At 41.3% G+C, this 27226-nt stretch overlaps 2 protein-coding genes across 2 annotated transcripts; both read right to left on the bottom strand.

Moving 5' to 3' along the window:
- Positions 1 to 267: 267 nt before the first annotated feature.
- On the bottom strand, positions 268 to 12365 carry LOC124122319 (amidase-like). The gene is made up of 12 exons (XM_046485352.2): positions 12351 to 12365; positions 10738 to 10845; positions 8574 to 8700; positions 7415 to 7587; positions 6665 to 6804; positions 5109 to 5309; positions 4766 to 4840; positions 4144 to 4303; positions 3388 to 3450; positions 2721 to 3008; positions 1149 to 1335; positions 268 to 840 (listed from the first exon to the last, which is right to left on the bottom strand). Exons 4-12 carry the CDS (start codon positions 7491 to 7493, stop codon positions 798 to 800), a joined length of 1236 nt encoding a protein of 411 aa, XP_046341308.1. The 5' UTR covers positions 7494 to 7587; positions 8574 to 8700; positions 10738 to 10845; positions 12351 to 12365; the 3' UTR covers positions 268 to 797.
- Positions 10724 to 27226, bottom strand: LOC125380964. Its single transcript, XM_048396752.1, has 3 exons — positions 26419 to 27226; positions 17554 to 18453; positions 10724 to 10845 (listed from the first exon to the last, which is right to left on the bottom strand). The coding sequence occupies exons 1-3, from the start codon at positions 27224 to 27226 to the stop codon at positions 10724 to 10726; spliced, it is 1830 nt and encodes a 609-aa protein (XP_048252709.1).

Genomic DNA, 27226 nt, shown 5'->3' with positions numbered 1-27226 from the left:
GAAAGAAGGTTCGCAGATTACCGTATGTCCCGCATCCAGGACCAACTGATCCTTTGTACCCATTATCATCCTTTTTGCCAGTACTGTCGCTGAGTTTTATCAAAATGGGCATTTACCATTGCGAAACCTGCATTAAAAAATAAACATTGTATTTGGCCAGTGTTTATTCCTAACACAGGACATTTTCCATCCCGAAACCTGCATTACAAGAAAACATTGTATTTGGCCAGTGTTTATTCCTAACACAGGACATTTACCATCCCGAAACCTGTATTACAAGTAAACATTGTATTTTGCCAGTGTTCCTTACTAATACAGGACATTTACCATCCCGAAACCTGTATTACATTGTACTCTTATCTCTCACAAACGGTCTACAGGCGTTTTCCTGGAATGTGCGCATTAACATATTACGTCACAAGATCTGCGATAAGTCATCGGACAGAGACAACAGGCAACATAGTTCCAACTGAAATTTGTCTTGAAACCTGTATTACAAGTTAACATTGTATTTTCATCTGTCACAAACGGTCTACAGGCGTTTTCCTGGAATGTGCGCATTAACATATTACGTCACAAGATCTGCGATAAGTCAGTCGGACAGAGACAACAGGCAACATAGTTCCAATTGAAATTTGTCTTCGGGTATTATTTGGATACAGATTAACTAATGGAATGAGGTAGCAATGTTCTTCAACGAACGTTTGAACACATATCTACAAACTGAAAGTTTGTTTTGGTTAACTCTTCTGTGTGCGACTTCATTTACTCGGCGATAGGCATTGGTTATGTCTTAGTTACACGACGTCGTTCAAGTTGCCCTCAGTGATCAGTCCAGATCTGAAACAAGAAATGACTAAATTTAACTGTGATCTATTATCCCAGTAAAAGGTTCGATGGTCACTTCCGACTCGATGGCCGATAAGGGTGACGCTAAGTTTATTTGTAAACCTTTTTGTTTTACATTTTATTTGCAAATATACCCGCAAGTGATCCCGACGGACACTGCTCAGAAACTTACCCTATATATTTAAAACATATAATTTAGAAATAAACGTTTCTTCAGGTTCTGTTTCCGATAATGTCGAGTATGTTAATTGATTTTAATTAGTCATGTGTCCTGCTTTTAAGATCAGAATAAGTTTTACTTGTCTCGGATCTCTTCGTAGGCTCTCGCCACTTGGTAGACTGTGGTTTCGTCAAAATGGCGGCCAACAATCATCATCCCAACCGGAAGTCCATCGCTGAAGCCTGCGTTGATGGAGAGAGCAGGATGCCCGGTACAATCAAATGGCGAGGTGTTCAGGTTCATGGAATGACTAACCTTGAGTAACTCTGAAAATCCATAATTGTATAAGTTGCACCACTTGCGAAGTCGTTAAATGTTTCATTTTCTGTAAAATTTGAATGATGTATTCGCTGATCCCCACAACAGATAATGAAATTATTTTATCACTTTTTGACATTTTGATTCGAAAAAAAGACAAAAGATAATGATTGTTTGTTTGTTGTTTAACGCCGCACTCAGCAATATTCCAGCGCTATGACGGCGGTCTGTAAATCATGAAGCCTTGACCTGACAATTCATTGATTGACATCATGAGCATCGATCCACGCAATTGGTTTGTTTGTTTCATGTTTAACGCCGCACTCAGCAATATTCCATCTATATAACGGCCGTCTGCAAACAATCCAATGATTGATCGCATGAGCATCGATCTACACAGTTGGGATACGATGACATGCATCAACCAAGTCATCGAGCCTGATCACCCGGAATATCAAGGTTAAACGTCATCGAAAACTGACTAAAGGTGTGCTGGTCCATCAGGAGAATGCACCTGTGCTCATGGCTTGCAAAGCATAACTGTGACTCTGAACATCATCCACCAGATTTGGCAAAGTCAGATTTCCACCTCTTCCTAACCTTGAAGAAAGAACTATCTGACAAGCAAAATGCAAATGCTGATTAACGATCAATGATCCATCAACTCATCGTTAGGCTAAGAACATTTCAGTGAGTGGATGATTATGGCTTTACGCCGCATTTAGCAATATTCCATCAATATCATGGCGGGGGACACCAGAAACGGGCTTCACACATTGTACCCATGTGAGGAATCGAACCCGGGTCTTCTGCGTGACGAGCGAACGCTTTAACCACTAGGATACCCCACCGCCCCCTGAGTTTTTTAACCACGCTCGTACAAGTACAATGTTCATGTAACCTAAGTGGTTAAAATGAATACTCCTCATACAACTTATGTAATTGGTTAAGGAAATGTCCTTTTAATGTATAATTATTTATAAGCACTCTTAAGTACTCTGGGGGCACAGGTGGCCCAGTCGTCTAAGGCACCGCGATTCGCTGTACAGAGCTGCGTGCCTTGGGCACGCCAGAAATCGATGATTGTGGGTTCGAATCCCGGTTCGCCCCGATTATGTTTCTAGGTTTGTCAGCACCATACCCGTGCTCGTGGGTTTCACCGAAGTGGTTAACGTCTGAGACCTGCATCACTTCGGGCTTTCCTCGCTTATTAAGCTGACACGCCGTGATATGACTGGAATACTGTTAAAAGCGGCGTTAAACCCAACTCACTCACTCTTAAGTACTCCACATGTACACCTGATCACACAAGTCGTCTATGTTTTGCCGAGAGGTTCTGCGGCTATTCGATGTGCCTTACTTTCATAATTCCATGAAGCAATATACCCCGTACCTGTATAAGTGGCGTCAACTTTTGGAAGTTTCGATGCCTTATATGGCAAGGTCGGCATCACGATGACGTCATACTTTTCCAGAACACGGTCGTACTCTGAAGTCAGCAACATGTTGAGGTTCTGTCCCTTGGCATAGAATATATTCTGATAGTTCCTGTTGAGATACTCCGAGGTCAGAGATGTTGCTTTCATGACAATAGACATATCATAGGGCCGAGCAGCAACACCCCGACATGCAGCCTGCAGCATCGACATGGGGTACAAGCCTTTCCAAAAATAGCCAGTCCCTATGAACAAGTGAATGAATGGAGTATTACGCCATATCATGACAGCAACCTGTGAACAAGATAATCTCGGAGCTATTCTCTCTTCTACCTTCCACGTTTCAGATGAAGAGTGTTGCATTTGTCAAGCTTAAAGGACATGCCAATATCATCAGAAATAAACTCGACAAGGAGAATCTGTTGTTTTAGTGTGGATTCTTCTTTGGCAAGAAGTTCAAGGTCCCCCATGTTAAGGAGGTTAGTAAGGTGTTTGGAGATCTGTGCTGAGGAGGTCAAGGATTAAAGAGACAAACAGAAAAGCAAAGGATTAAAAGAATCGCCCTGAAATATTCCTCTTCTAATAGAAAAGAAATCCGAAGTCTATTAAACGCCTGAACTTTACCATTGCCTTTCACCATGCAATTGTAGGTGCCTTGGAGACAAATAGCGTTCCAGATAGCAGGTCCTGGAATAAGAAAGAATTGTAATGAATGTCAGTGTCAACGTTTTTGTCATAATAAGTCACTTTTTCAGCTTATGGCATAAGTCTGGGGGCATGGGTGGCCCAGTCGTCTAAGGCGCCGCGATTCGCTTTGCAGAGTTGCGTCCCTTGGGCACGCCAGAAACCTTTGATTGTGGGTTCGAATCCTGGTTTGCCCAGTTTATGTTTCTAGGTTTGTCAGCACCATACCTGTGCTCGTGGGTTTCACCGAAGTGATAAACGTCCTGCATCACTTCGGGCTTTCCTCCCACATTAAGCTGACACGCCGTGATATAACTGGAATAATGTTAAAAGCGGCGTTAAACCCAACTCACTCACTATGGCATAAGTCTAGCATGACGTAATATAGGATCAGGAATCATTGCGCTACTGCATTCCTCAGGGATATTTAATCAATTGTTTATCAAGGTTGCTGATGTATATTGATCTGAATGTTGTTCATTCATGAGACTGATAAGAATGATTATCAAGGTTCCAATAATTGCATTTCTGGTGGAATTCATTATCTTAAAAAATGTTCTCGGATCGGGTTGTTCTGTTTCATGGATTTGTGCCCAGCTTTCAGTCTCTGGTTTGTATAGATGAATGAAACAGACGTATGAACTAGTTTCAGTCTTATTCGTTCACACATCCCGATAGCAGAAATGGTTACCCTACCATCCAGATGTATGGGCAGTGATACTTCCTCCACCTCTGCCCCTGCTTCCTTCAGTCTATCCACTTCTCTCCTCACTATCTCCACCACGTCAGGCTCCGTACACACGTCAAACCCTTCCTTCAACACGCCGATCTTCTTGCCGGAGATATTCACATTGATCTGAAGGGAATGAGTGAGTGACGTGTTATGTAGCGATCCTTACATGCAATCTAATGATTAAAATACTTGCGATATTTGGATTTCATATTGAATGAGTTTGACATATCTTGCAGCATATATAAAATGTGCAATCACTTTGTATAAAGAATAAACTAGTTTGTTTTCAACTGACATTTTTGTCTGATTTGAGTCAGAATTAGATATATTAGTAATTTCTGAACGGGGACGGATGACGATAAATGATGATTAACAGAGATGCTGCTGTTAATGTTACACGTTCACTTTTTCAGTAAAATGCTTGTCTAACCGACTAGACACGCCCCTGCTCGCTATTGTGAGGGACGTTGAGATCGAACGACTACACACGCGTCTGTTTGCTATAGTGAGGGACTTTGAGATCGAACGACTTCACATATACCTGTTTCGTATGCTAAGGGACGTTGAGGCTGACTACACACGCACCTGTTTGCTATAGTGAGGGACTTTGAGGCCGACCGGCTGTCTGGGATCTCTGCCTCCATCGTATCCAGCTATTACCTACAGAAAGCATGTGGGCTTTGAGACATGTGCAGCTTTCAGGCTAATTAAAGCAACAACTCTCCTACAAAAGATGGTTTTCATGGAGACACACCACACGCAATTTCTTTTCACTCTAACTTCAAAACCACTCGTTTGTTACATGCCTTCAAAATTGAAATCAATACATTGCCTACAATATATACATTTCTCTAATTGGGGAGTAAACATTTCAGCGTAATGCTTCGTTCATGGAACATGTCCATGTTTCAAAAGGAACACCGTCTACCTCCAGTAGTAAGGCATTGTCTTCCACGGTTCTTGTCATTGGTCCCAGGTGGTCCAGTGTCGTGTCTATAGACATGGCCCCAGTGTAAGGAACCAGTCCATGTGTCGGCTTCATGCCCACAATGCCACACCAGCCGGCTGGAATCCTGATTGAGCCTCCTTGGTCTCCACCGACGGCGAGATCCACAAGACCCATAGATACCTGTCATAAAATGAGCACAGCGTTCAAAGGAATTCTCAGTTACAAAAGATATATACATCACGTAGATAAGAAACGGTTTATATATACCAAATAACAATACACTCTTCAAAAAAAGAAACGCACAGGTAGTATAGAGTTCATTGAACCTGACTACAGAAAAAAATCCGGTATATAAATTGGATATATATGATTGGAAAATGTTAGCGGCCTGATATTCGACAAACGGTGCGTCAAAACGCAGCCATTGTCGATTTGCAATGTCTTAAACGGCATTGTTTTCACACTTGTTCAAAAATGTCATGGAGGAAAACAGTAAAGCAAAATACACGTGCAAGTTATGGCATTCGTAACTCGTGGTAGTCGCTTTAAAAGGCAAATATAAGCCAATAATTTGTCGTTCAATTGTCAACATTTTTCAAGTTCGAAAATGCCGACTCAGTGCTGCCGATCGGAACATCACCATATGACGTATCCAAAGAGGGGAATCGCAGTCTTCTGTTGCACGCCACTTCAACGTCCACCACAGCACCATTTGCCGCCTTTGTGACCGATGCACACAGTTCAATTCCACTACAGACCGTCCGAGAACCGGCGGACCAAGAGTTACCACCCCTGCACAGGATCGCTACAATCGACTGTTCAACCTACGTCATCGCAATGCAACAGCTATGGAGACTGCAGGACGCTTCCCTGGTCCAGGAAGCATCTTCGCGAGGCTGGAATCCGACCTAGAAGACCAGTTATTGTCCCTGTTTTGCAATAGATCCATTGACAGCGCCGCTTGTGTTGGTGCCATACCTTACAGCCTTGGAAACGAGACGAGTGTGGTCTAGCGACGAATCACGATTTCTTCTTCACCGGCGAGATGGAAGACAACGTGTTTATCGTCGTCGAAATGAGCGTTTTACCCCCCAATGTGTACGTGAATTCAACAAATTCGGTCGACAACGCGTTACAAGCGGAATGGCGCAGAAATCCGCAGAACATAATTCGAACACTTATCCAGTCAGTGCCGAGGAGATGCAGAGCCGTGATTGCTCCCGAGATACTGAGTTCAGCGCCACCTTGTGGCCTTATGTGACATGACAATGAACAGTTTTCAATGCCTTGAAAAACGACAAAATTTAACTATCGAGCTCGAAAATTTCATATTTGTATCTATGATATTAACTAAAATATATCGACTTTATTAGGTACAATAAATTTACTAAAAATCGACCTGTGAGTTTCTTTTTTGAAGAGTGTATATAGAGGGTATATTCAGCAACCATAATATTATGGACATATGTGACATCACACAAGTGTATGTACTTCGTATATAGTTTTATTGCAGACTGGGTTTCGACTGTACTGACCAGTGCGGCGCTGCCACCGCTTGATCCACCTGTGGTCCGGGTTTCATCATACGGGTTCTTCACAGGGCCACTCGCGCATGTAAAGCTACTTCCGCTTTTGCACAGGTTCTCCACTGACGTCTTGCCAATAATGTGACCTCCTGTTAGGAATTGTTTCATATCGATATTTGGAATCGCTTTCATGACGTTGAAGCTAAACATACAGTCATTAAACTTAACGAAATAAAATTGAAGAAGGGCAAGACGTGAACATGAATATGCAAGTGGCTATTGATGGATGGTCCAAAAAAAGAGAGTTGACAATTCAAAACTGTTCCCTTTAAAATTCCCACATGAATGTCACCACATACAAGATCACGATTCATCGTTCACATGCACTATGTCTGTGACATTTTATATTAAATTTTATATTCACATGCTGTATGTTTTGGAATTTTCTGTCGAGCACGGTACACACATTATACGTATGTCCATTATAAAAAATGGTGGGATCGGTTTACATGTGTCTGTAGGGTCTAGATAAGTTGACCTCGTTTTTTATCTTACTGAAATGCATCGTACGTTACTGAACTGTGTACGTTACTGCTCACTTGTGTTGTATATGCTGTGAACATCATGCAATGGGTTGAGACTTTATTTAACTATTACTGGTTATTCAATGTATTTAATGTATGAACACAGCTTCTAGTTGGTATATGGTCAACCGATTGTGTTTGTGTTAAAATGTTTCTTGAAAACGTCTGGTATAACCTGCATCTAGGATCCTTGTTACCAAAGTCGCATCGAACTCTGGCGTGTAACCTTCCATCAGAGCTGTACCAACGCCCATCGGAACACCGGCCACTGCAATGCAGTCTTTGATGCCCACTGTTTTACCTGCCAACTTGCCTTTGTCGGCGCCTTTGATGTCACATCGCCGATACCTGGAAATAATTATAATCGTAGAAAGTTTAACAGAAACCTCTACTCAGTAGTCTGTGCATTCTACAACAGTTTGTTTGTTTGTTGTTTTACGCCGCACTCAGCAATATTCCAGCTATATGACGGCGGTCTGTAAATAATCGAGTCTGGTGCAGACAATCCAGGGATTGACATCATTGACATCGATCCACGTAAATGTGATACAATGACATGCATCAACCAAGTCAGTGAGCCTGACTATCCGACCCCGTTAGTCGCCTGTTTCGACAAACATAGTCGCCTTTTACGGCAATCATGGGTTGCTGAAGACCTATTCTACCCCGGAACTTCACGGGCTCTACAACAGTGATAAGCTCGATGTTGTTCCAGTTCCAAAGATTTTAAACCTAGTGTCAGGTGGTTGGCCATTTTGATTTATACATAAAATAAATCAGCAATCCTCTTTGGGTACCAAGTCAAAGGTATTTACCGTATATTTGATTGTAACTGGAATAGAACTGTCCGTTAAACTGATGCGATCCATATCCAATCCAGTTGCTTTAATAAGTAATAACTTGGGTAATGCCTTTGTATCATCTCTTATTTTCAGTGATAATCGAGACGCTCTTGCGTTGACGTTTTATATTTACTCCTTACAATGAGTGATTGGGTACACACTGTTTAACAATGTTCCAGCTATATCACAGTGGCCTGCAAATAACCTACCTATAACAGGCAATCTGATAGCCAAAAGCATAAGCAAAATACACAGAAGCCGATTTCCCAAATCGTTTTCACGAAACTGGGGTTCTATTTTGACCCAGAATCACCAACTGGTTCAATTGTCGGAAGTGTTGTGGCAGCAATGAAAAGGAGGAAATATCGGTATGTCAATGTGGTAATGATGATCTAATGAATCGTCAGCTTTGTCAGTTCAAAGAGAAACCCATCATGTGTGTTGAAGGATTGTCTAGCATTGGTTTGATTTTCGCTGACGTCAGCAACTTACCAGGCATTGTACGGGTTGTCAGCTGGAACCGGCTTGTAACCCGGAGTTCGAGGATATTTTACCGGAAGTGAAGGTTCCTGGAGTTGCCATAACCGGGTAAAACCGCCAGCAGTACCTTTGAACTGATCTTCAATGGTAAAGGTAATAATTATTGTCATTCAAACGTAGCGACTCTGTGAAGATGCGGGTAAGAATTAGTTTTCAGCACCCCATGCCTGTCGTAAGAGGCGACAAACGGGATCGGGTGGTCAGGCTCGCTAGTTTGTTTCATGCATGTCGTATCCCAATTGCCAAGATCGATGCACATGATGACAGTCACGGAATTGTCTGGTACACACTCGATTGTATACAGACCGCCGTTATAAGACTGGAAGATTCTTGAGTGCAGCGTTAAACAACAAACAAAACTCAAAAGTAGCGACTTTAACAGCCACAAGTAATAACTGAGATTAGTCGATTTGTTGACAATAATTAAATATTTCACGGACAAACCTTTTACACAGATGAAATAGACGATTGTTTCGAGATACTAAAACTATCTACCATTCATAATACGTGAAAGATAATGGCATTAAACATTGTTTGAATAATTTTCTAATGTGAAGGTAAGCCGATATAGGGCATTCTCACTGGACGAGAAGCCAGACATATGACTGCGAAACTTTGATGCAAGGTTCATAGCATAATGACAACAAATTTTGACATTCATATGCATTTCACCAGACTATTCTTGAAATTACGTAAACATTGACGGACCATTTCTACACGCCTGAGGAAACCGTTGGGACTTCTCCACCTCGAATAAATACAGAATCGCTGTTTCTGTTCATTTGGACATTTTAAACTGGAACTCAGCGTTTTTACATACATTGGAAAAAGTCAAAGTATTTGACAGCATGCATGTGATCGAATATCCAACGACGACCTATGCCACTGAAAACAACGAAATCTCACTAGCTGTTGCTAGATTTGCAGTAAAAAACAAGTGTACAGCAATTTATGTAATTTACTTCAGTGTCTTTTCGCTACATCTTTATTATCGCCTTTGAGTGATTCGCCAGTACTTAACCACCACATGTGTATTGCCAACTTTGGAAATCTCCACCGTCAAGTTGATTTTGTCCTGTCCATGAAGTAAATGTATGACTGTCGGTTTTAGTGACTTACTTACATGTATCATCAATTGATGATCGCTGGTTGTTGTTTGACTGTCAGGGTTAACATGAAATTGTGCATTCACCCTTCGAGGTACACAATAGGGATAAGAATTGAATGTCACTTTGTGTTAGTTTTGAAGTACGTAACTTCATAGAGTGAGAGCTACACATTGTATGAACGTCATTCCAAGGTCCAAGCTCATACACTGTTTGACACTCACTTTATGAAGGTACCTTCTCCAAAACTCATCCAAAGTAGGGGGCACGGGTGGCCCAGTCGTCTAAAGCGCCGCGATTCGCTGTTGCGTCCCTAGGGCGCGCCAGAAACCTATGATTGTGGGTTCGAATCCCGGTTCGCACAAATTATGTTTCTAGTTTTGTCAGCACCATACCCGTGCTCGTGGGTTTCACCGAAGTTGTAAATGTCTGAGACCTGCATCACTTCGAGCTTTCCTCCCACATTAAGCTGACACGCCGTGATATAACTGGAATAGTGTTAAAAGCGGCGTTAAACCCAACTCACTCACTCACTCACTCATCCAAAGTAGAAGTCTAGTCCCAATTATCTGCAATGCTGTGGTAACGTACAGTGAAACGTCTTTAACGTTTGTTAACAGAACCATCAGTACATGTGGAGTGAATCCCATATATTGAGATGATGTTAATGCTCGAGTTAAATGTTTGACCGAACGATGTCGAACTGGATCAGCACGAACAAGTGAATTTGTTTTAACGTCGTTTTAAACAGTATTTCAGTTATATCACCACATGCCAGCAGATCAGCTCTGGAGATTTAAGACATTTACCACTTTGGTGACTCCCCTACCCCCCACACACCGAGAACGGGTATGGTGTCAGAAAAACAAAATCAGGGAGAAACGGGAATCGAACCCAATACCCAACTTCTGGCACTTCTCAGAGTCGCAACTCTGCACAGCGAATCGCGGCTGCACAGCGAGTTGCGGCGCTTCAGACAACTTGGCAACCCGTCCCTCAAGTCAACTTACCACAAATTGCCTCCAGTTCTTCAGAGGAACATTTCAGCCGGAGGTCATCAGAAAGTTGCTGGAGGTCATTGACAGACGGGCAGCAGACAGTCGGGGCGTGGTAGAGGTCTAAACAATACAGGAAGATATACTCTCACACGGTGATTACACGTATCATCAGAACGTTACCCATATCTACTGCAAGAGAGCTGGTACAAATACAAAGCAAAAAGTAATACTAGTAACCATAAGCCGGATAACATTAGGACGTTCAGTGTACTGAAAACCATAGGGGCCTTGAATTTTTCTGTTATGGATTAACTTCAAACATCTAAATTTTCACGAGTTATGTTTTGCCTGCTGCGTTTTGTGTTATCAGATGCCCAACGTGCTGATACATTCTTCTCTGCCAAAGCGCCTGTTACAATGGACTGTACTGAGTCTCTCCTGGGAAATGGCTTCTTAACTAGCAATATAACGTTCAGTCTTTCGCGGGTCGGTCATCACCGTCTCGTGGGTTCTCTATCATTTCTGGTGTTGCGGACGTGGCGGACGTCACAGTAAGCTGGTTCCCGGCTCCCTATGCGCGTCGTCAACTTGCGTATATTGTGATATTAGAGACGGGGCCCAGCTTAACGTCACAAGCCTTCAAGGACCAAGGTCGCCTACAAGTTTGTCCATTTTCCAAAGGTCACCTTATTTTTGACAGCGAAACAATTTGCTCAACTGATTAATTTATGTGTGGATATGCCTCCATGGCATCATGTAAAGGCCACAATACACTATTACACAGTTGCTTCTATGTGAGGCTATGAACTATCAATCAATGTAGTTTCTGTTAACAATTAAAAAATCTTTCTAAATATCGGCCGTCATTTTGTACGTTATGCAGCGGTAACTGGCGTTACATGGATATCATACTATCACAACCACTCCATGTCTTCCCAAGGCATTATGTAGTAAACGGAATAAGCCGAGTGCACCCGAAGGCAGTCATATTATAATATCATGTGGCCAATTATTGTTATATAATTTTAGGAACTGATATGCACTAAGTACGCGGAATAATATGTATTTCATATTTGTATGGTATTTTGATAAACGTTCTTTCATTCTGTTTGCATATTCATATTTATCCCTGTAAAACATTAGGATCAGATGATTCAACATAGAGCACAAAACACAGGTCTTATTGAGACTTATATATGCTTGTATCTTTCTTAGGCCGACACACTTCTTGACGGCCATGCAACTAGACCCTGACCGCAGTTGGATGGGACATAATATATTCCTTTCTTTAAACACACATGGTTGCAAAATCCTATCCAGTAGGGTAGGAATTAGTATATTAAGTATTTAGGTGAGAAGTACATAGTACATAGTAGAACATACTTGACCATGTGAAGACAGTGTAAGTCTGCACATTGTATGCCAACAAAGCCATTAACCTATGAATGTACATTGTCCAAGTATCAGGCATGGCCATATTTAATAATTGTTTGGTTGTTTAACGTCGCAGTCAGCAATATTCCAGCTATATGCTACAGTAACTGTAATGTCAAGAAGTCGTAATAACAAGTCGTAACGCCAGTCACTCTTTTTCGGCCCTGTGCTCTATTTTACTCTACCCCTACCTGTTCCCGACGCCATCGTTGAATAACTGAGAAAGCTTATCGTGCGGTCGACAGCTAAACTAACACTACTATTTGATGTAGTGTCACGATGTACATGACCCGATACCGGGTAGGATAAGACCCATAGTTATCATGAATAGCATCTTCATAACCCGAGTTTAAAATAGGTCACCAGTAATCTATGCTTGTCCTAAAAGGCGACTGAATGGATCGGGAGGTTTAGAATTAGTACCGTAATGTTTGTCTAAGCACTCCGTAGTGTGTGTATGGTTTTACGCGCTTTTGGCAATATTTGAGCAATATCACGCCAGGGTCGGTTGTTGTTGTTTTGTTGTTAAACGCCACACTCAGCAATATTCCAGCTATATGACGGCGGTCTGTAAAGAATCCAGTCTGGACCAGACAATCCAGTGATATAATGAGCATCGATCCACGCTATTGGGATCGATGACATGCATCAACCATTTCAGCGAGCCTGACCAACCAACCTGTTAGTCGCCTTTTACGACAAGCACAGTCGCCTTTTACGGCAAGCATTGGTTGCTGAAGACCTATTCCACCCCGGATTTTCACGGGTTGGCATCGCGCTGGTGAATGGCGACTCGCCAGGTGAGGTCGGGTTTTAAGTGGAGTACACCGAACACATTAATTAAGTGAACAAGCGAGGAGAGTTCAACATGAACAAGGAGTATCCTATATGATGGAAGACCATGTGTTTCGTTGAGAATGCCTTGGAATTTAGCATGGGGATTCGTGTAACAATTTATGACGTTTTTTATTTATACATGTAGAACAAATTTAAATAAATAAGATCCAGTGTTTTATCATTGAAAAACATGTGTATCTCATGGATACACTATTTGACCGATTATGTGTTTCGTGGTGATTGTCCATTTCTGGTGTCCCCCGCCCTGATATTTCTGGTATATTGCTAAAAGCGGCGTAAAACCATACTCACTCACTCACTCGTGGTGATTGTCACTGGGAGTTGGAAACACCCTTGGGACTGAAACTTTCAGGTATTTATAGGATTGTGTTAATACCTTTAGAGACAGTTAGAATAGAATTGAGAAACGAGTTCATGGAAATATAACACTGTAAACTGTGTTTCAGATCAGGCCATACTTACTCTTTTCGCGAACACCTGGTGTCATCACTGATTTTCAGTGGTCCATTCATATTTGCACAGCTATTTGCCCTTTAAGCCAAGTGAAATCGTTTTCCTCAGAAAATCTAGGGTGGTTATTGTCGTAACTGCTAACGGGCGTCCAGTGCGACCCTGCTACAGTTACTAAATGTATTGCCGTTCCTGGTCCTTGTGGTCAATTAAGCCAGGACATTGCCCTCGCCTTGTCCACCACGGCTCGGCTCCGTCAAGGAGTAATTGGTCTAATGACCCTTACTCCAAGTTGTCTCTATCAGCATTCACACACGCATAATAAAGAAACGCAACACCAGTTTATACTCACATAGTTTTACTTACTCTCAGCCCATCTATCAATACAGGACAGGATCAGACTGGCCAGGCTCGTCACTAGCTGGGGGAAACTTGGAACGATCGGGATTCGACTCGATCGATTGCAGACCGCGCTCTCCTCTCCTAATGTTGAGGGTATCATTTTATAGTGTTCGAGCCTGGCCTGTCCTTGTCACATGTCTCAATACCTCCATTTGATTCGTTACAAGTTTAGATCTGACCATGAACTCATGTGTGTCGTAATCGGAAAAATACCAAAGCCTACGTGCCAGATTGCTCATCTCTCTATTGATTTTGTGACTCGCTCCGAAGCTCCAAATGAATTATGCCTTGAAATTCCCCATTTGTTTCATTAACTCATGGACGATAGCCAGGGACCAATCCAATGATAAATGTGAAATGTCCAGAATACACTTGTGATAAATGTGAAATGTCTTTTCTCTATTGATTCCTTTCCAACTAAAAGTTCTGTCACAAACTATATCTAATGCCACTCCTCATTGCAGCTATAATGGTTCTATTTGTTATCATTAGTTTCTGAGATGCATTTTTAACCTTATAACATCCTCCGCCTGTGGTTAAGAGCTGCCCACAGCTCGGAAGATCTAAGCATGAGTTCCGGTCTGAGATATAAAATACAATCACAATAAACATATGGAAGTAAAACAGGATCGATCATTATATATATTAAATTGTCATCAATTTTCAAATGTTATAACGATTTCGAAAACAACGAATACTTTTACAGTTAAAACATGTATTTACCTGGTAAAGAATAAGTTAATGATCCTGTGTTATTTCGTATAACCCCAAAGCATAAACACCATGAAATATTATTCAAATACCATGTAGAATTAATTAATAGCGATGCATAAAAGTCAAATGTCACTGCACATGACCACAATAAGGCACCACCATTCACAAAAGTTCATTTGTCGCTGGTCCCAATCGAATTCACTGGCTCCTTTCTTGTTTCGTAAAGTCAACTGGCGGAACGCTGTCCAACGTTCTTGAATCCTTGAAAAACACGCGGTCTATGCACACAGTCAGGTCCTCGGCTGGGGTGGCAAAGCGAGACTTTTCTTGACACTTCTTGAGTGTTGACTGGTCGCTCTCTAAAGATGTTGTATGCCGATAGAGTTACAGTGTGTATGCGGTCGTCGTGAGCACCTGTAGATGTAGACGTCGGGGTGCTGACAGATATAGATAACTCTCTGTTGCCTGCGTTTTGTGTTTAGCGGCAGAGGTGATAGGACAGCGTGCATCCTCGACAGCAAGCGTGTAGCCAGGAGCCAGAATAATTATTTGGCGTGGACCAGACGACAGCGGGGGAAGTGCTTGACGCTCCGCCCTATAGAATGGGGTACGGACATCATCTACAACACTTAAAAATACTGGTAATTCACGAACAACAAGTGAATAATACCATACCAATTATAGAAATATCAATACATAGAAAGATGTGACACCTGCAGCTCAGACTGCTGCCTGTAAAAAATAAGACTATATACACAATAATAGTCTTCTGGCAAATGCATATCTGCATATGAGGAACAATCTGGCAGGAATCGAATTTCTGGATTATTCGTTACAGGTTCACTTGCGTAGAGACAAATATAATCATAAAAAGACATTAATAAGCACGAATAAATCGCAAAACTTATGGACTGCTTGAACAGTACAGTCGGACTAACTATCATAAAATTCTAATCAACAACATTCAGCAAATGCTTTGTAGCTAATAACACCAAAACGAACAACATATATAATTATTATGGGATGAGCTGAGAGCACACATTGAAACACCGATAGTAATTGTACCTAGAAAGTAATATAGAAGATCCACAATAGTAGAATAATGTAACGTAATGTCACCAAGTGACTATCAGATGACCATCATATGAGAGAACCAAATTCCAAATACAGGTCTTGTCTCTACAGAAAAGTAATTCATTCAATATTGTCACAATAATGAGATGTAATAAGTAGAAATAAACTTTTCTCCTTTTAATTCAGTATCTGTAAAGGGGGATAACTAATATGATCAACTATTTCAAATTCGTAACCATTTTATATTCTGATATTTCACTGTACCCTACTGACAAGCGTGTATTATACTCACAAATAACTGTTCCGTAAAATGGTTAAAACAAAGCCATTACAATATGTAATATGATGGGCAAGAATAACCTGTCTAGATAAAGGAAATTCAATTTTTATCTTCTCATGGCAGATGGCAATTAATATATGAATTATGTAAGACGTAACGGAAAGGCGACTCCACAATGTTGAAGTACCATAAAAATACCTGTCGTGGAAGGAAGGAATCGTTTTAAACGAAACGCCATTAGCCAACTTACATAATTCTTATATAAAGATTGTGTCGGGGTTTGAATTTGCAAATTGTGACAATCAAACTGTAAATAATAAGTAAGAAATACCCGCTGAATACGAAAATTTGTTAAAGGATTTCCAGCCGTTAACGTGAGATCTCGGGGACAAAGATATAATTGTGAGACCATAATTTCATGACAAGCAAAGGAATTTGTCAAATGTAAAACCAGTGACGTAACCGGTCGATTGACTTTTTTTATTCTTCGAAAAAGCAAAATGAATACCAGAAATACTGTCGATATGATCAGAAAAACATCCATGGAAATAGTGGATTTAATCAACGACATAAATGAAGGAGGGGGATAATTTGGATAGGGTGTAGTTGGATGTGTTTTCCAAATTGGCAAACCGTCAGTTGGGGAGCCTGCTGTAAGTAAGGTCAATGCAAAAAATAAGCGTCGAACTTTAATCCATAAGAAAAGAACGATTATTAAGAGAAATAGGGATGACCCGCGGCTATGCTTGCCGTTAAGTGATATGGGTTGGTTAAATCCCCATCTAAAGCGTAAGGTGGGAGGGAATCCATCCAATAACCATCAATTAAATTATCCGAAATGACCTGTGCCTTTTTCATACGTTGAGAAATAAGGCGTAAATCAACTTGAAATTCTGTGTCCTTTCTAGGAATTTAATCGAAAACTTTATCATCAATTAATAAATGTGGGATCTTAAAAGCGGAATCTTTCAGAAGGGGCTGTAAACTATCAATGTTTTTTAAGATGGATGCATTAAAAAATTCCGATAAAAGTAAAAGATTAGGTGGGTATAATTTTGAAGCAGTTGACTTTTTCTCACATTTATGAATTCTCATGTCTATGTCGAATTCATCCAGTTTCAACGCACAGTAACAAGGAATTTTAAATATACAAATCTGACAAGCTGGACGCTTCTCAATGCGACCCTTGCACGTTAGTATTATGGTTTTTATGCCAGTTAAAAGAATTGTGCCTGGTTCAATTTCGAGAGCCATTGAACGTAGCCCATTTAATCGGAATTTTGTATCACACAAGGATTTAATTTCTTGTGTGTCTTTAGTAAACAAAGCAAGTGCGCATGTGAGCGATGTTTTTGGTTTCGGACTGTGAAAAATTGGACAGTGTTTTTCGTGTTCACCATAACATGTTTGAAAATCCCTAGCCGAAAATTCAATATACTGATCTTTAGCTTCCGAAACAGCAAGATAATCTGGTAAATTCATAACCTGTGTGACATGTGTACTTGATTGATTAAATGGTAAGCCAAAAGAATTTATTCGATATACATCAAGGAGAGTAGAATGAGTCTGGATAGGAACAATAAGCGAAATTAAAATTGAATTTGAGTTCCGTGAACAGTGAACAGTGCGTTCCCGATAATAATAACCTGGATCCTTATGTGCAACGTGAAACAACGGGTATTCTGCATTGAGACGTTTTTGAATCATTTTTAACGCTCTCTTTACTTCCGAAACTGGGAGTAAAGATGGACTCAATCGTTGATTAACTAACTGTTGAATGCCTAAATACATTTCATCAATTTCTTGTCTAATAGTAGTTAGGAACGTGAGGCGATCTAACAAGATTTTCATTGTGATAAAAATAAATCTCTCCACATCTTGTATTTGTTTAGTGACTAGTATAACATCTTTATGGTTTGTTTCAATACCCGCGAGAGCTGAGTAAATGCGTTCATTTGTTTTAGTTATAAATGACGACATCTGACGAACTTGGACTTGAAAAGCACGAGAAGTATTAGCAGCATGCAACGACAATTGTTTAACATACCGCGCCAGTCGTTCAACATCCTCGACTGTAGCAGTACCAAACAGCGAACGACTTATTGATCCAATAAAAGGAAGTATCGCTCGTTTAGTGCGTGAATCCTTGTGAAAAATGTTAATATGGGGAATTAACAGGTTAATGTCTTTATGGACATATGTCCAATACGCGAACAACTCTCGTTCGGCCTTTTCTATATATCCATCCATCGCCGAAACGGTATAACAGGCCAAAGTATATGTGGAACAAAAGTCTCGATATCTTGATCTATTGCCCATTCCATCTAAATCAGGCAATTTATATTGAAAGATATGAATCCACTTATTCTGGGAAATGTCGATTCGTGACATATGTACGAAGACAACTCCCCATGGAAGTCGGAGTTGCGTATGCACGGAATTAACCCGATTCTGGATGCTAACCAACGCGATGACAATGAATAAGACCCATACTGGTCGGAGGAGGCCTCTGGATTCTAAAATTCAAAGAAATAAGTGTATAAACATATTTATTAACTTCAAACTAAATATCATAGATCACTCATGTTTTGTAAGAAAAGGTTTCCATGTCTTGTGAAACCTAGTAACTGTTTGACTGTATTCGTCTCGAATCTTCAGCTCGCTGACTGTATCTTAGAAGTATGATAACAATTGTCACAAGTAGGTAATATATAATCTCACACTGGGAACCGTGCGAGTAAGCAACATCCAACAATAGTGAACTTCTTTTACAGTATCAACATATATCATCACAACATTATTTATTGTCTCGTTTTCGTATTCCACGTCACATGACTGTATCTCAATTCTCATCATCGTATATCACTTCATTGTATTTGTAACCGTATTGTATAACCTTGCGACCCGTAGTCGTCATTTCACGTATATTGTAACTCATTTGTATTCTCGTATATAACCACAAAGCGAACTTGCTTTATAGTGGCCTGCGAAATACATGTGCAGCCAGAATCATCTCGTAGAAGGAGTATATAACCATGCGACCCGTAGTCGTCATTTCTTTATATTGTAACTCATTTGTATTCACGTGGCCCGCGAAATACATGTGCGGCCATAACCCATGAACATGATTTTTAACACATCTCTGTAAATAATCCGAGTATTCGGAGTATTCAAAACACAATATTTGACAATTACAATACACATTTTCAACATATATGCACGTTTGTATTTTCCTATAACCTTGTGACAATTGAATCATCTTAACACCGTAGTAAATGATCTATAGCATGTATCGATATGAGCCGTGCTCCATGCATATAGCATCATGTAATTCTAAACCTGAAAACATATGCAAAAATCAATATTAGAGGGTACCGTCTCCAACACGAAGTCTGCAGTGTCTGAACTAAAAAGGAAACGAAATATAACAATTAATCTGAAACACTATTCGACAAATATAGTCAGATATATTCTAACGTTTTCGCTTCTTTTTTAATGACTTCTGGATCATGTAATCACGAATCAATCCTTGAGGGATATTAGATTCGGGTTCCCATGTAGCTTCCTGTAAAGTGAAATTTTCCCAGTGAATCTTGTAGTACTTTTCTCCATTCACTATTTTATGCGCGAAGATTCGTTTTACTATGAAAACGTCATCCTCCTGTAAATCAAAATCGGGATTCTGTGCCTGCTTGGGGGTTAATGTCTGAGGCGTCGGGGTGGTCATCTCCGTATGATTGTTGTCAGATTGAGACGGAATCGTTTGGTTGTCCGTAGCAACAACTGGGATTGGGTTAGTTGGTCTATCTTTCGGGTTGACAAACCGTTTAAGCCGGTTCGCGTGGACTGGAACTTTCAGGACTTTGTGATCATTACAACGGGGTAACTTATAGGTGAAATGTGGCAGTTCATCCGCAATGTAAAAAGGTCCTTGGAATATCTGGCCTAGCTTTTTACATTTCCCAACAGCACGTGCCGTGGAATGAAGCCATACCTTATCTCCGAGCTGGAAAATGGGATTTGAGGTGTTCCTGTCATAGAAATATTTTGCTTTGTTGTGAGCCTCTTGTAAATTGGTACGCGCCAATTTTCTAGTAACGTCTATATGATGTAAAATGACATCAAGCCGTTGCTTAATTGTTTGTGGTAGGGGTTCAAATGATTGTAATTCAACATCAACGGGTACTGAGCATTCTTGACCAAACAGGAGAAAGTAGGGGGAAAACCCAGTACTCTGCGTTGCCGGGCTAGTGTTATAGGCAAACATCACACTAGGGAGAAGCTCATCCCAATTGTCCTGGTTATCATTGATAAACATGCGGAGCGTTTGCACGATAAACGAATTTAGTCTTTCACAACCTCCGTTAGTTTGTTGGTGATAACTACTAGTTTTCAATAGTTTGATCTCCAATATTGAACACACCGCTGTAAAAATTTTGCTGATAAAGGAAGTGCCATTATCAGTCAATGACACTCTGGGATCCCATAAACACAAATGTATTTTGAGTAGAATGTCTTGGCTACTTCCACAGCCTCCAACGAGGAAATCGGAATAGCCACGCTCCATGGGGAAAATGCGCAAGTTAACAAAAAACATACCTATGACCTGCTTTGGTGGTACAATCCTGTGGGTGGTAACAGCCCTAGGAAGTCAGCTTGAACACGATCAAACAATTTACCAGGGACTGGTAATGGTTGTAATGGGGCAGGTCTCTTGTGAAAGTCACGTTTATTTGTTTGACAGGCAGTACATGATATACTGCTTTATGTCCTCCAGCATGTGATGCCAATAGTACTTCTGTCTAATAGCATTGAATGTCCTGTCAATACCAACATGTCCAGCCAACAAGCTGTCATGGTATGCTTGTAAAACATGTTTTACCAACGACTGAGGTATCACCAGTTGACGAATGATTCTGTCTTTCCTGTGGCCCCGGCCGGGCGGCGCATATAAGTGGTACAATATGTCATTGTCAAGGATAAAATCCTGGCTTTGTAACAATAATGTACGTGTGGCCTTGTCATCAGTAGAAAAGGTTTGAGACTTAATGCAATCAATCAACTCCCGTAGTTTATGGTCGTCATATTGCCTCTGTGCTATGGAGTAATCTCCTAGGGGGTCGGACGTTACACTAAGAGGGTCGTTAATTGTGGAGGCATCATACAACTCTGATGTTACATCTGTTGCAGGCACAATCGATATTTGGTCGCCATGGTCATTGGACGTGGCGATATCATTGTTTGTACTGTTCGTATCAGTAGCAAACAAATAGGGGACATCTGAAAGTGGGTCATCTAACCCTGGTGGGCATTCTGGGTAAGGCAATCTGGACAAGAAATCTGCTTTACCCAAGTTTTTGCCTGGTCGATACTGAACTGTGAACGTGTAATCACTCAATAAGAGTGACCAGCGGCTCAGTCTGGCTGAGCGGTCCTTATTGTCTTTCAAATACTGTAAAGCTCTGTGATCTGTCACTACCGTAAATGGGGCATGTGTCAAATATACCTTGAAATGTTTGATACCTGATACTACTGCTAAACATTCTTTTTCTGTAATTCCATAGTTATGTCTCCCCCTGAATGGAGGGAGACATATTGTTTTTGGCACGGTTCCCGTCGGCGTCGGCGTCGGCGTTCCCACCGTTTCCGGACCATAACTCAGAAACCGTTTAATATTTTTTCGCGAAACTTTGTATACACATTAACCCAGCACTGAAGTGGTGCCTTTTACTATTTAGAGATTTTTGACATTTTTATTTTTTCTCGTTTCCATGGAGATAACTTGAACATAGACTCTGAATGGGGTAAGCTTGGTTTCCGGACCATAACTCGGAAACCGTTTAATATTTTTTCGCGAAACTTTGTATACACATTAACCCAGCACTGAAGTGGTGCCTTTTGCTATTTAGAGATTTTTGACATTTTTATTTTTTCTCGTTTCCATGGAGATAAGTTGAACATAGGCTCTGAATGGGGGTAAGCTTTGTTTCCTGACCATAACTCAGAAACCGTTTAATATTGTTTCGCGAAACTTTGTATACACATTAACCCAGCACTGAAGTGGTGCCTTTTGCTATTTAGAGATTTTTGACATTTTTATTTTTTCTCGTTTCCATGGAGATAACTTGAACATAGACTCTGAATGGGGGTAAGCTTGGTTTCCGGATCCGGACCATAACTCGGAAACCGTTTAATATTTTTTCGCGAAACTTTGTATACACATTAACCCAGCAATGAAGTGGTGCCTTTTGCTATTTAGAGATTTTTGACATTTTTATTTTTTCTCGTTTCCATGGAGATAAGTTGAACATAGGCTCTGAATGGGGGTAAGCTTTGTTTCCTGACCATAACTCAGAAACCGTTTAATATTTTTTCGCGAAACTTTGTATACACATTAACCCAGCACTGAAGTGGTGCCTTTTGCTATTTAGAGATTTTTGACATTTTTATTTTTTCTCGTTTCCATGGAGATAAGTTGAACATAGGCTCTGAATGGGGGTAAGCTTTGTTTCCTGACCATAACTCAGAAACCGTTTAATATTTTTTCGCCAAACTTTGTATACACATTAACCCAGCACTGAAGTGGTGAAACAAGTCCTACGAAAGAACAAATCCAATGGAAACTGACAACGCCAAACTTCCACCTCGTGTAACTCTCTGCATTGGTGCACGTGTCCTCTTGTGCTCAAATGGCCTTTCAAATGGTGTTCTTGGAACAGTAACATCCATCATTGCAGGAAACAGCCCACTTGGCTTGCCTACAGCTGTGTGTGTCAAGTTTGATGATGACCAAGTTGGACGCAACGCAAGGAAATCTCATCCACCTCCACCAAGAATTGACCCATGTTCCACGGTCATCAAACCTGAAAAAGAACCTATTCAGCACAAGCCAATTAAAGTTACCCGTCACCAAATTCCACTTAAATTGGCATGGGCGGTGACAGTGCACAAAGTGCAGGGAATGACCACAGACAAGGCTGTTGTTTCATTAGACAGAATATTTAAAGCAGGGATGGCTTATGTTGCGCTAGGTAGAGTGACATCACTCAATGGCTTGTTCCTCATTAAGGACGATTATAAACCAAGTGGAATCTATGCAGACAGCAGGGTAGAAAATGCCATTTCAGAAATGCCGCTTGCTACAAGTTTGCCAAGATGGAATAACCTAGTACCACCAAACATTCCTGATTATGCAAATTCCCTGGTGCTTGTGGGCCACAACACTGAAGGATTTCTTCCTTACTTGAAAGATTTCACAGCAAATAGATTTCTGCCAGCTGCAGACATCATAGCCCTTCAAGAAACATGGCTTCTTCCAAATCAGTCATTTACTAACCCACTGCCTACCCACAATGTTCTGACATGTAGCAGGGGAAATCAGTACAACTCAGCCTCTAGTGTACCAGACTCATTGAAAACGAGAGGAAAGGGTGGAGTAGCTATGTTCATCCATCAAAGTCATTGACACTTCATGTGTAGGACTGGAATGCCTTGGCATCCAGTTGCAGTGTTCATCAATTTCTGTTTTCTCTGTGTACAGACCACCAACCCTTCCCATTCCCTACTTCAGACAAGAGTTGAACAGAATGTTTGACCTATCTCCGACTAACAGTACAGTTCTTCTGGGAGATTTCAACATTGACCTCAATACAAACAAAGCGCAACCTCTTCTGCAAGAACCCTTCACGCAGCTGATTGAAGTGTCCACTACCAGGAAAGAAACTGTTATTGACCATATTTATGTCAAGGATCTTCCACATCAGAGAGCTGGTGTGGTGCCTTGCTATTACAGTTTCCATGACATCACATATGTCATTGTGTAGAAGACCTGCAGAGTCAGATACACGGGCAATTACATCACAGAGACTTTCCTTTGTGCCATATAACATTGCTACATCATTTCTGATATGTTGGGGATATTAATATATTTGTGTCCAAACTCTATTAGTACTTTAAGTGGATTTTCTACAAATACTTCAGTAACAAGAAAACTGTGCTACTTAGATGACTACACTGTCAGGTGGGTAAATGATTGAGGGATTAGTGGTGTTGATTAGACGCTGAAGTGGTGCCCATTAGTTGTTTGAAATTTCTAGGAGTTCTATTTTTGTCTCTGTTATTTGGTAATGGAGGGTGGGAATGAAGAGATGGGGTTTAACGTGAAGTAAACGAATGAATGGGGGTTAGGGGAGTGGGGGGATACATATGTTTCTACGAGTAAAAACACTTTCTAGTTTTTCTCTGTTTTTGACAGAGCACGACCACTGTAGGTTATAACCACGTCCCTGTTACTGGCATCCTTTTGACCGAGCAAATACCCTAGAGCGTCATCACTAGCATCTGTGTATAGGATAAATGGTTTTTCAAAATCTGGGAATGCTAAGATTGGTGGTTTTAGCAAAGCAGATTTGAGGGTTTGAAATGCCTGTTCTTGTGCTTCCGTCCAAACAAATTTTGTATCCTTTTGCAACAATGAATGTAAAGGAGCTGCTACTTTGGAGAAACTTTGAATGAAGCAACGATAAAATCCTACCATTCCGAGGAAACTTTTAACGTCTTTTGGCGTTGTTGGCGTCGGAAACGAAGCTATCACGCTAGTTTTTTCAGGGTCTACTTGGACTCCACTATTTGAAAAAATATGTCCCAAGTAAGCAACTGACAGTTTAGCATGTTGGCATTTTGATGGCTTCGCTTTCAAATTTGCGTTGCGTAGGCACAAAAATACTTCTTCTAAATCTGCTAAATGTGTCTCAAAATCCGAGGAGAAAGCACAAAACATCATCTAAATAGCACATTGTTTTACGCCAATTTAGATTGCGGAAAACGTCATTGATCAGTCTTTTAAATGTTGCTGGGGCAGAGGCCAGACCAAAGGCCATACGATTGAAGTGATAGGTACCACTAGCTGTCACAAATGCACTTTTGGGTTTACTTTCTTCATTCAGCGCTAATTGCCAATATCCCGCTGCCAGATCTATGGTTGTGTAATATTTTGCATGTGCTGTGCCCAAAACATCAAGAACATCTTCTAATCTCGGCATTGGGAATAGTATCGGCAATGAGCACGAATTCACAACTCTGTAGTCGATGGCTAGACGCCATGATGGAGGAGAACCCTTAGCCTGTTTCTTAGGCACCATAACAACTGGAGAAGCCCAGGGGCTATCATGATCTTGTTCACATATGCCTAAGTCTACCAACTCCTGAACTTGACGATCTATCTCTGCACGCATAGCAGGATTTGTACGGTAAAATCGTTGCCTAACGGGGGGGCATCTCCTGTAGCAATATCATGTTGCACTGAATCATTTAACCCAATTTCTGAGAGATTAATGGCAAAACAGTCGCGATACCTGGCTATCAACTGACCTATTTGTGCTTGTTGCTCCTGTGACAAGTGGGATGAAGAAAAATCAATATTCAACTCACTTAATCTCGCGTCTATTTCTGACTGAGAGAGGGAGGGTTCCGATTCTGAGGGGGAATGTGACTGTAGAGGCGTAATTTCATCGGAGTGTACCAAAGTGAAATGCGCAACTTCATGACCTTTTGGAATGTCCACAGCAAAATCGTTAGTGTTAATGATTTGGTATACGCTTTTCCCTGAACTTGCCGAAACAAGACAACGAGCACCAAAAACCTGATGTGTTTCCGTTAGGTTCACATGTGCCTACCTGATCAGACGGGGAGCAACCCATGTAAACTGGGAAAGTGATTTCAGACTGAGGGGGAATTGTGAATGCCTGCAGTGCTCGAACTGGGATGGTTTCCTGCTCTACCATCTGTGGATGGGGATCCGATACTGGGGGTGGGATATCATTGTTTGCCCAAATGGGAACAACTGTTGAGCCATTATGAAGCGACAAAGTGCAAGATTGGAAATTTAAGACAGCATCTTTCTGAATCAGAAAATCTAATCCTAAAAACATTGGTGACGTTAACTCTGCAACTATTTGAAAGCGTTGTTCCATGTGCAAATCACCAATAGTGATGGGAAGTAAAACTTGTCCTAATACTGGCACAATATTTTGACCTATTCCCTGAAGAGAGGTCACATCACACTTTTGAATGGGGATTTCTTTCCACAGACCCGAGTCATAAAAAACTTCCCGACTTAAAATACTAATAGAAGCGCCTGAATCCACAATTGTAGAAACTAATTGTTCTCCCAAAATAACATGAATCCTATGCTTGTTGTCATTTTTTGAAGTGACTTGTAAAACAGGCGATTGAGGACGACTGTAACTTGGTAAAATAGTAACCGGCGACTCACGCGAGTGCAAGTTAGTGGGGTCAAAAACATGCTCAGCACAGTGGCAAGGTGGCCTGCGTGGTCGTGAATTTAATTGCTATCTGCTTTGAGGAGCTCCTGACTGCAACCGGGCATTACAAACACGTTGCCAATGTCCTACTCTCTGACAATAATGACACCTTACATTACGTGCGGGACATCTATCAGGGTGAGAAAAAATCATACTCACCACCGCATCTGTAACAGGGGCGTGCCCGAGCCATGGTCCGTCCCGTGTTGTACTGTGTGCGTTGAGGAGGGGGCTGGCTTCTCTGCTGGTGTGGTCCGTCCGGATACGAGAGTGGCTGGAACTGCTGTCGGGGAGGCTGCCACGGCCGAGTTGTATACCTAGAGGACTGTCTGGGGGGTTGGGAATATCGATTCTGTCGTGACTGGAAGGTATTAATCTGGGACGACGATGGTGCGAGCTTTGCCGCGAGTGTAGCAATCTGGTCTCTCAGAGTATCAATTGCCAACTTGACACCTGTATTTTCTGAAATTTGAGGGATTATGGATCGAGCCAAACGTGCAAACGAAACAGCTTCGTTCAGAGCCGTCGGCTGTTTCATTAGCACGTGTTGCCTTGTACCGTCATCCAGTCCCCGAACAAATGCATCCATCAAGTCCATGTCAGTCTTACCTAATAGGCTAGCTGTTTGGGTCAAATCCGCTAAATACGTGTCTATAGGTTCAGTTGGGGATAACCTACGACTCACGAAAGATTCTAGAAGGGCCCACCGGTCAGTTGGGTGGATGTACTTGTCCCTGAATAATTTCTCTACCTCATCGAAAATGATGATATCTTCCCCTAGCGATGGTATAAGATCTTTGTACCAGAGATACGCAGAGTCCTTCAAAAATAGTGGAAAAACTTCTACTTTCTGTGCGTCAGTCCACTTTTTAAAGTTTCCAAAATGAAGGAAACGGTCAAGCCATTCCGCAGCATGAGTCGTGTCTTTGCCAGTGAAATGTTCAGGCATCAAGGTCGAATCTCCCAT

Source organism: Haliotis rufescens, unplaced genomic scaffold (assembly GCF_023055435.1).
Source record: "Haliotis rufescens isolate VD_foot unplaced genomic scaffold, xgHalRufe1.0.p SCAF_16, whole genome shotgun sequence".
NCBI lineage: Eukaryota > Metazoa > Mollusca > Gastropoda > Lepetellida > Haliotidae > Haliotis > Haliotis rufescens.
The sequence above is the reverse complement of the archived record's forward strand: the minus strand, read 5'-3'. Positions and strand labels throughout refer to the sequence as shown.

Bases quoted from the DNA above. Each gene is read 5' to 3' on its own strand.
- LOC125380964 (XM_048396752.1), bottom strand. From the start codon at position 27,226: ATGGGAGATTCGACCTTGATGCCTGAACATTTCACTGGCAAAGACACG. The intron at 18,454-26,418 runs GTGAGTATGATT...TTTGAATTTTAG, and splicing joins CCCCTGTTACAGATGCGGTG to AATCCAGAGGCCTCCTCCGA. The intron at 10,846-17,553 runs GTTCACGGAACT...TGTATTGTTTAG, and splicing joins TCGGGAACGCACTGTTCACT to ACCTCTACCACGCCCCGACT.
- LOC124122319 (XM_046485352.2), bottom strand. From the start codon at position 7,493: ATGGGCGTTGGTACAGCTCTGATGGAAGGTTACACGCCAGAGTTCGAT. The intron at 5,310-6,664 runs GTCAGTACAGTC...ATTTTATGACAG, and splicing joins GCGGTGGCAGCGCCGCACTG to GTATCTATGGGTCTTGTGGA. The intron at 3,009-3,387 runs GTAAAGTTCAGG...ACTTGTTCATAG, and splicing joins TTGCATGGTGAAAGGCAATG to GGACTGGCTATTTTTGGAAA.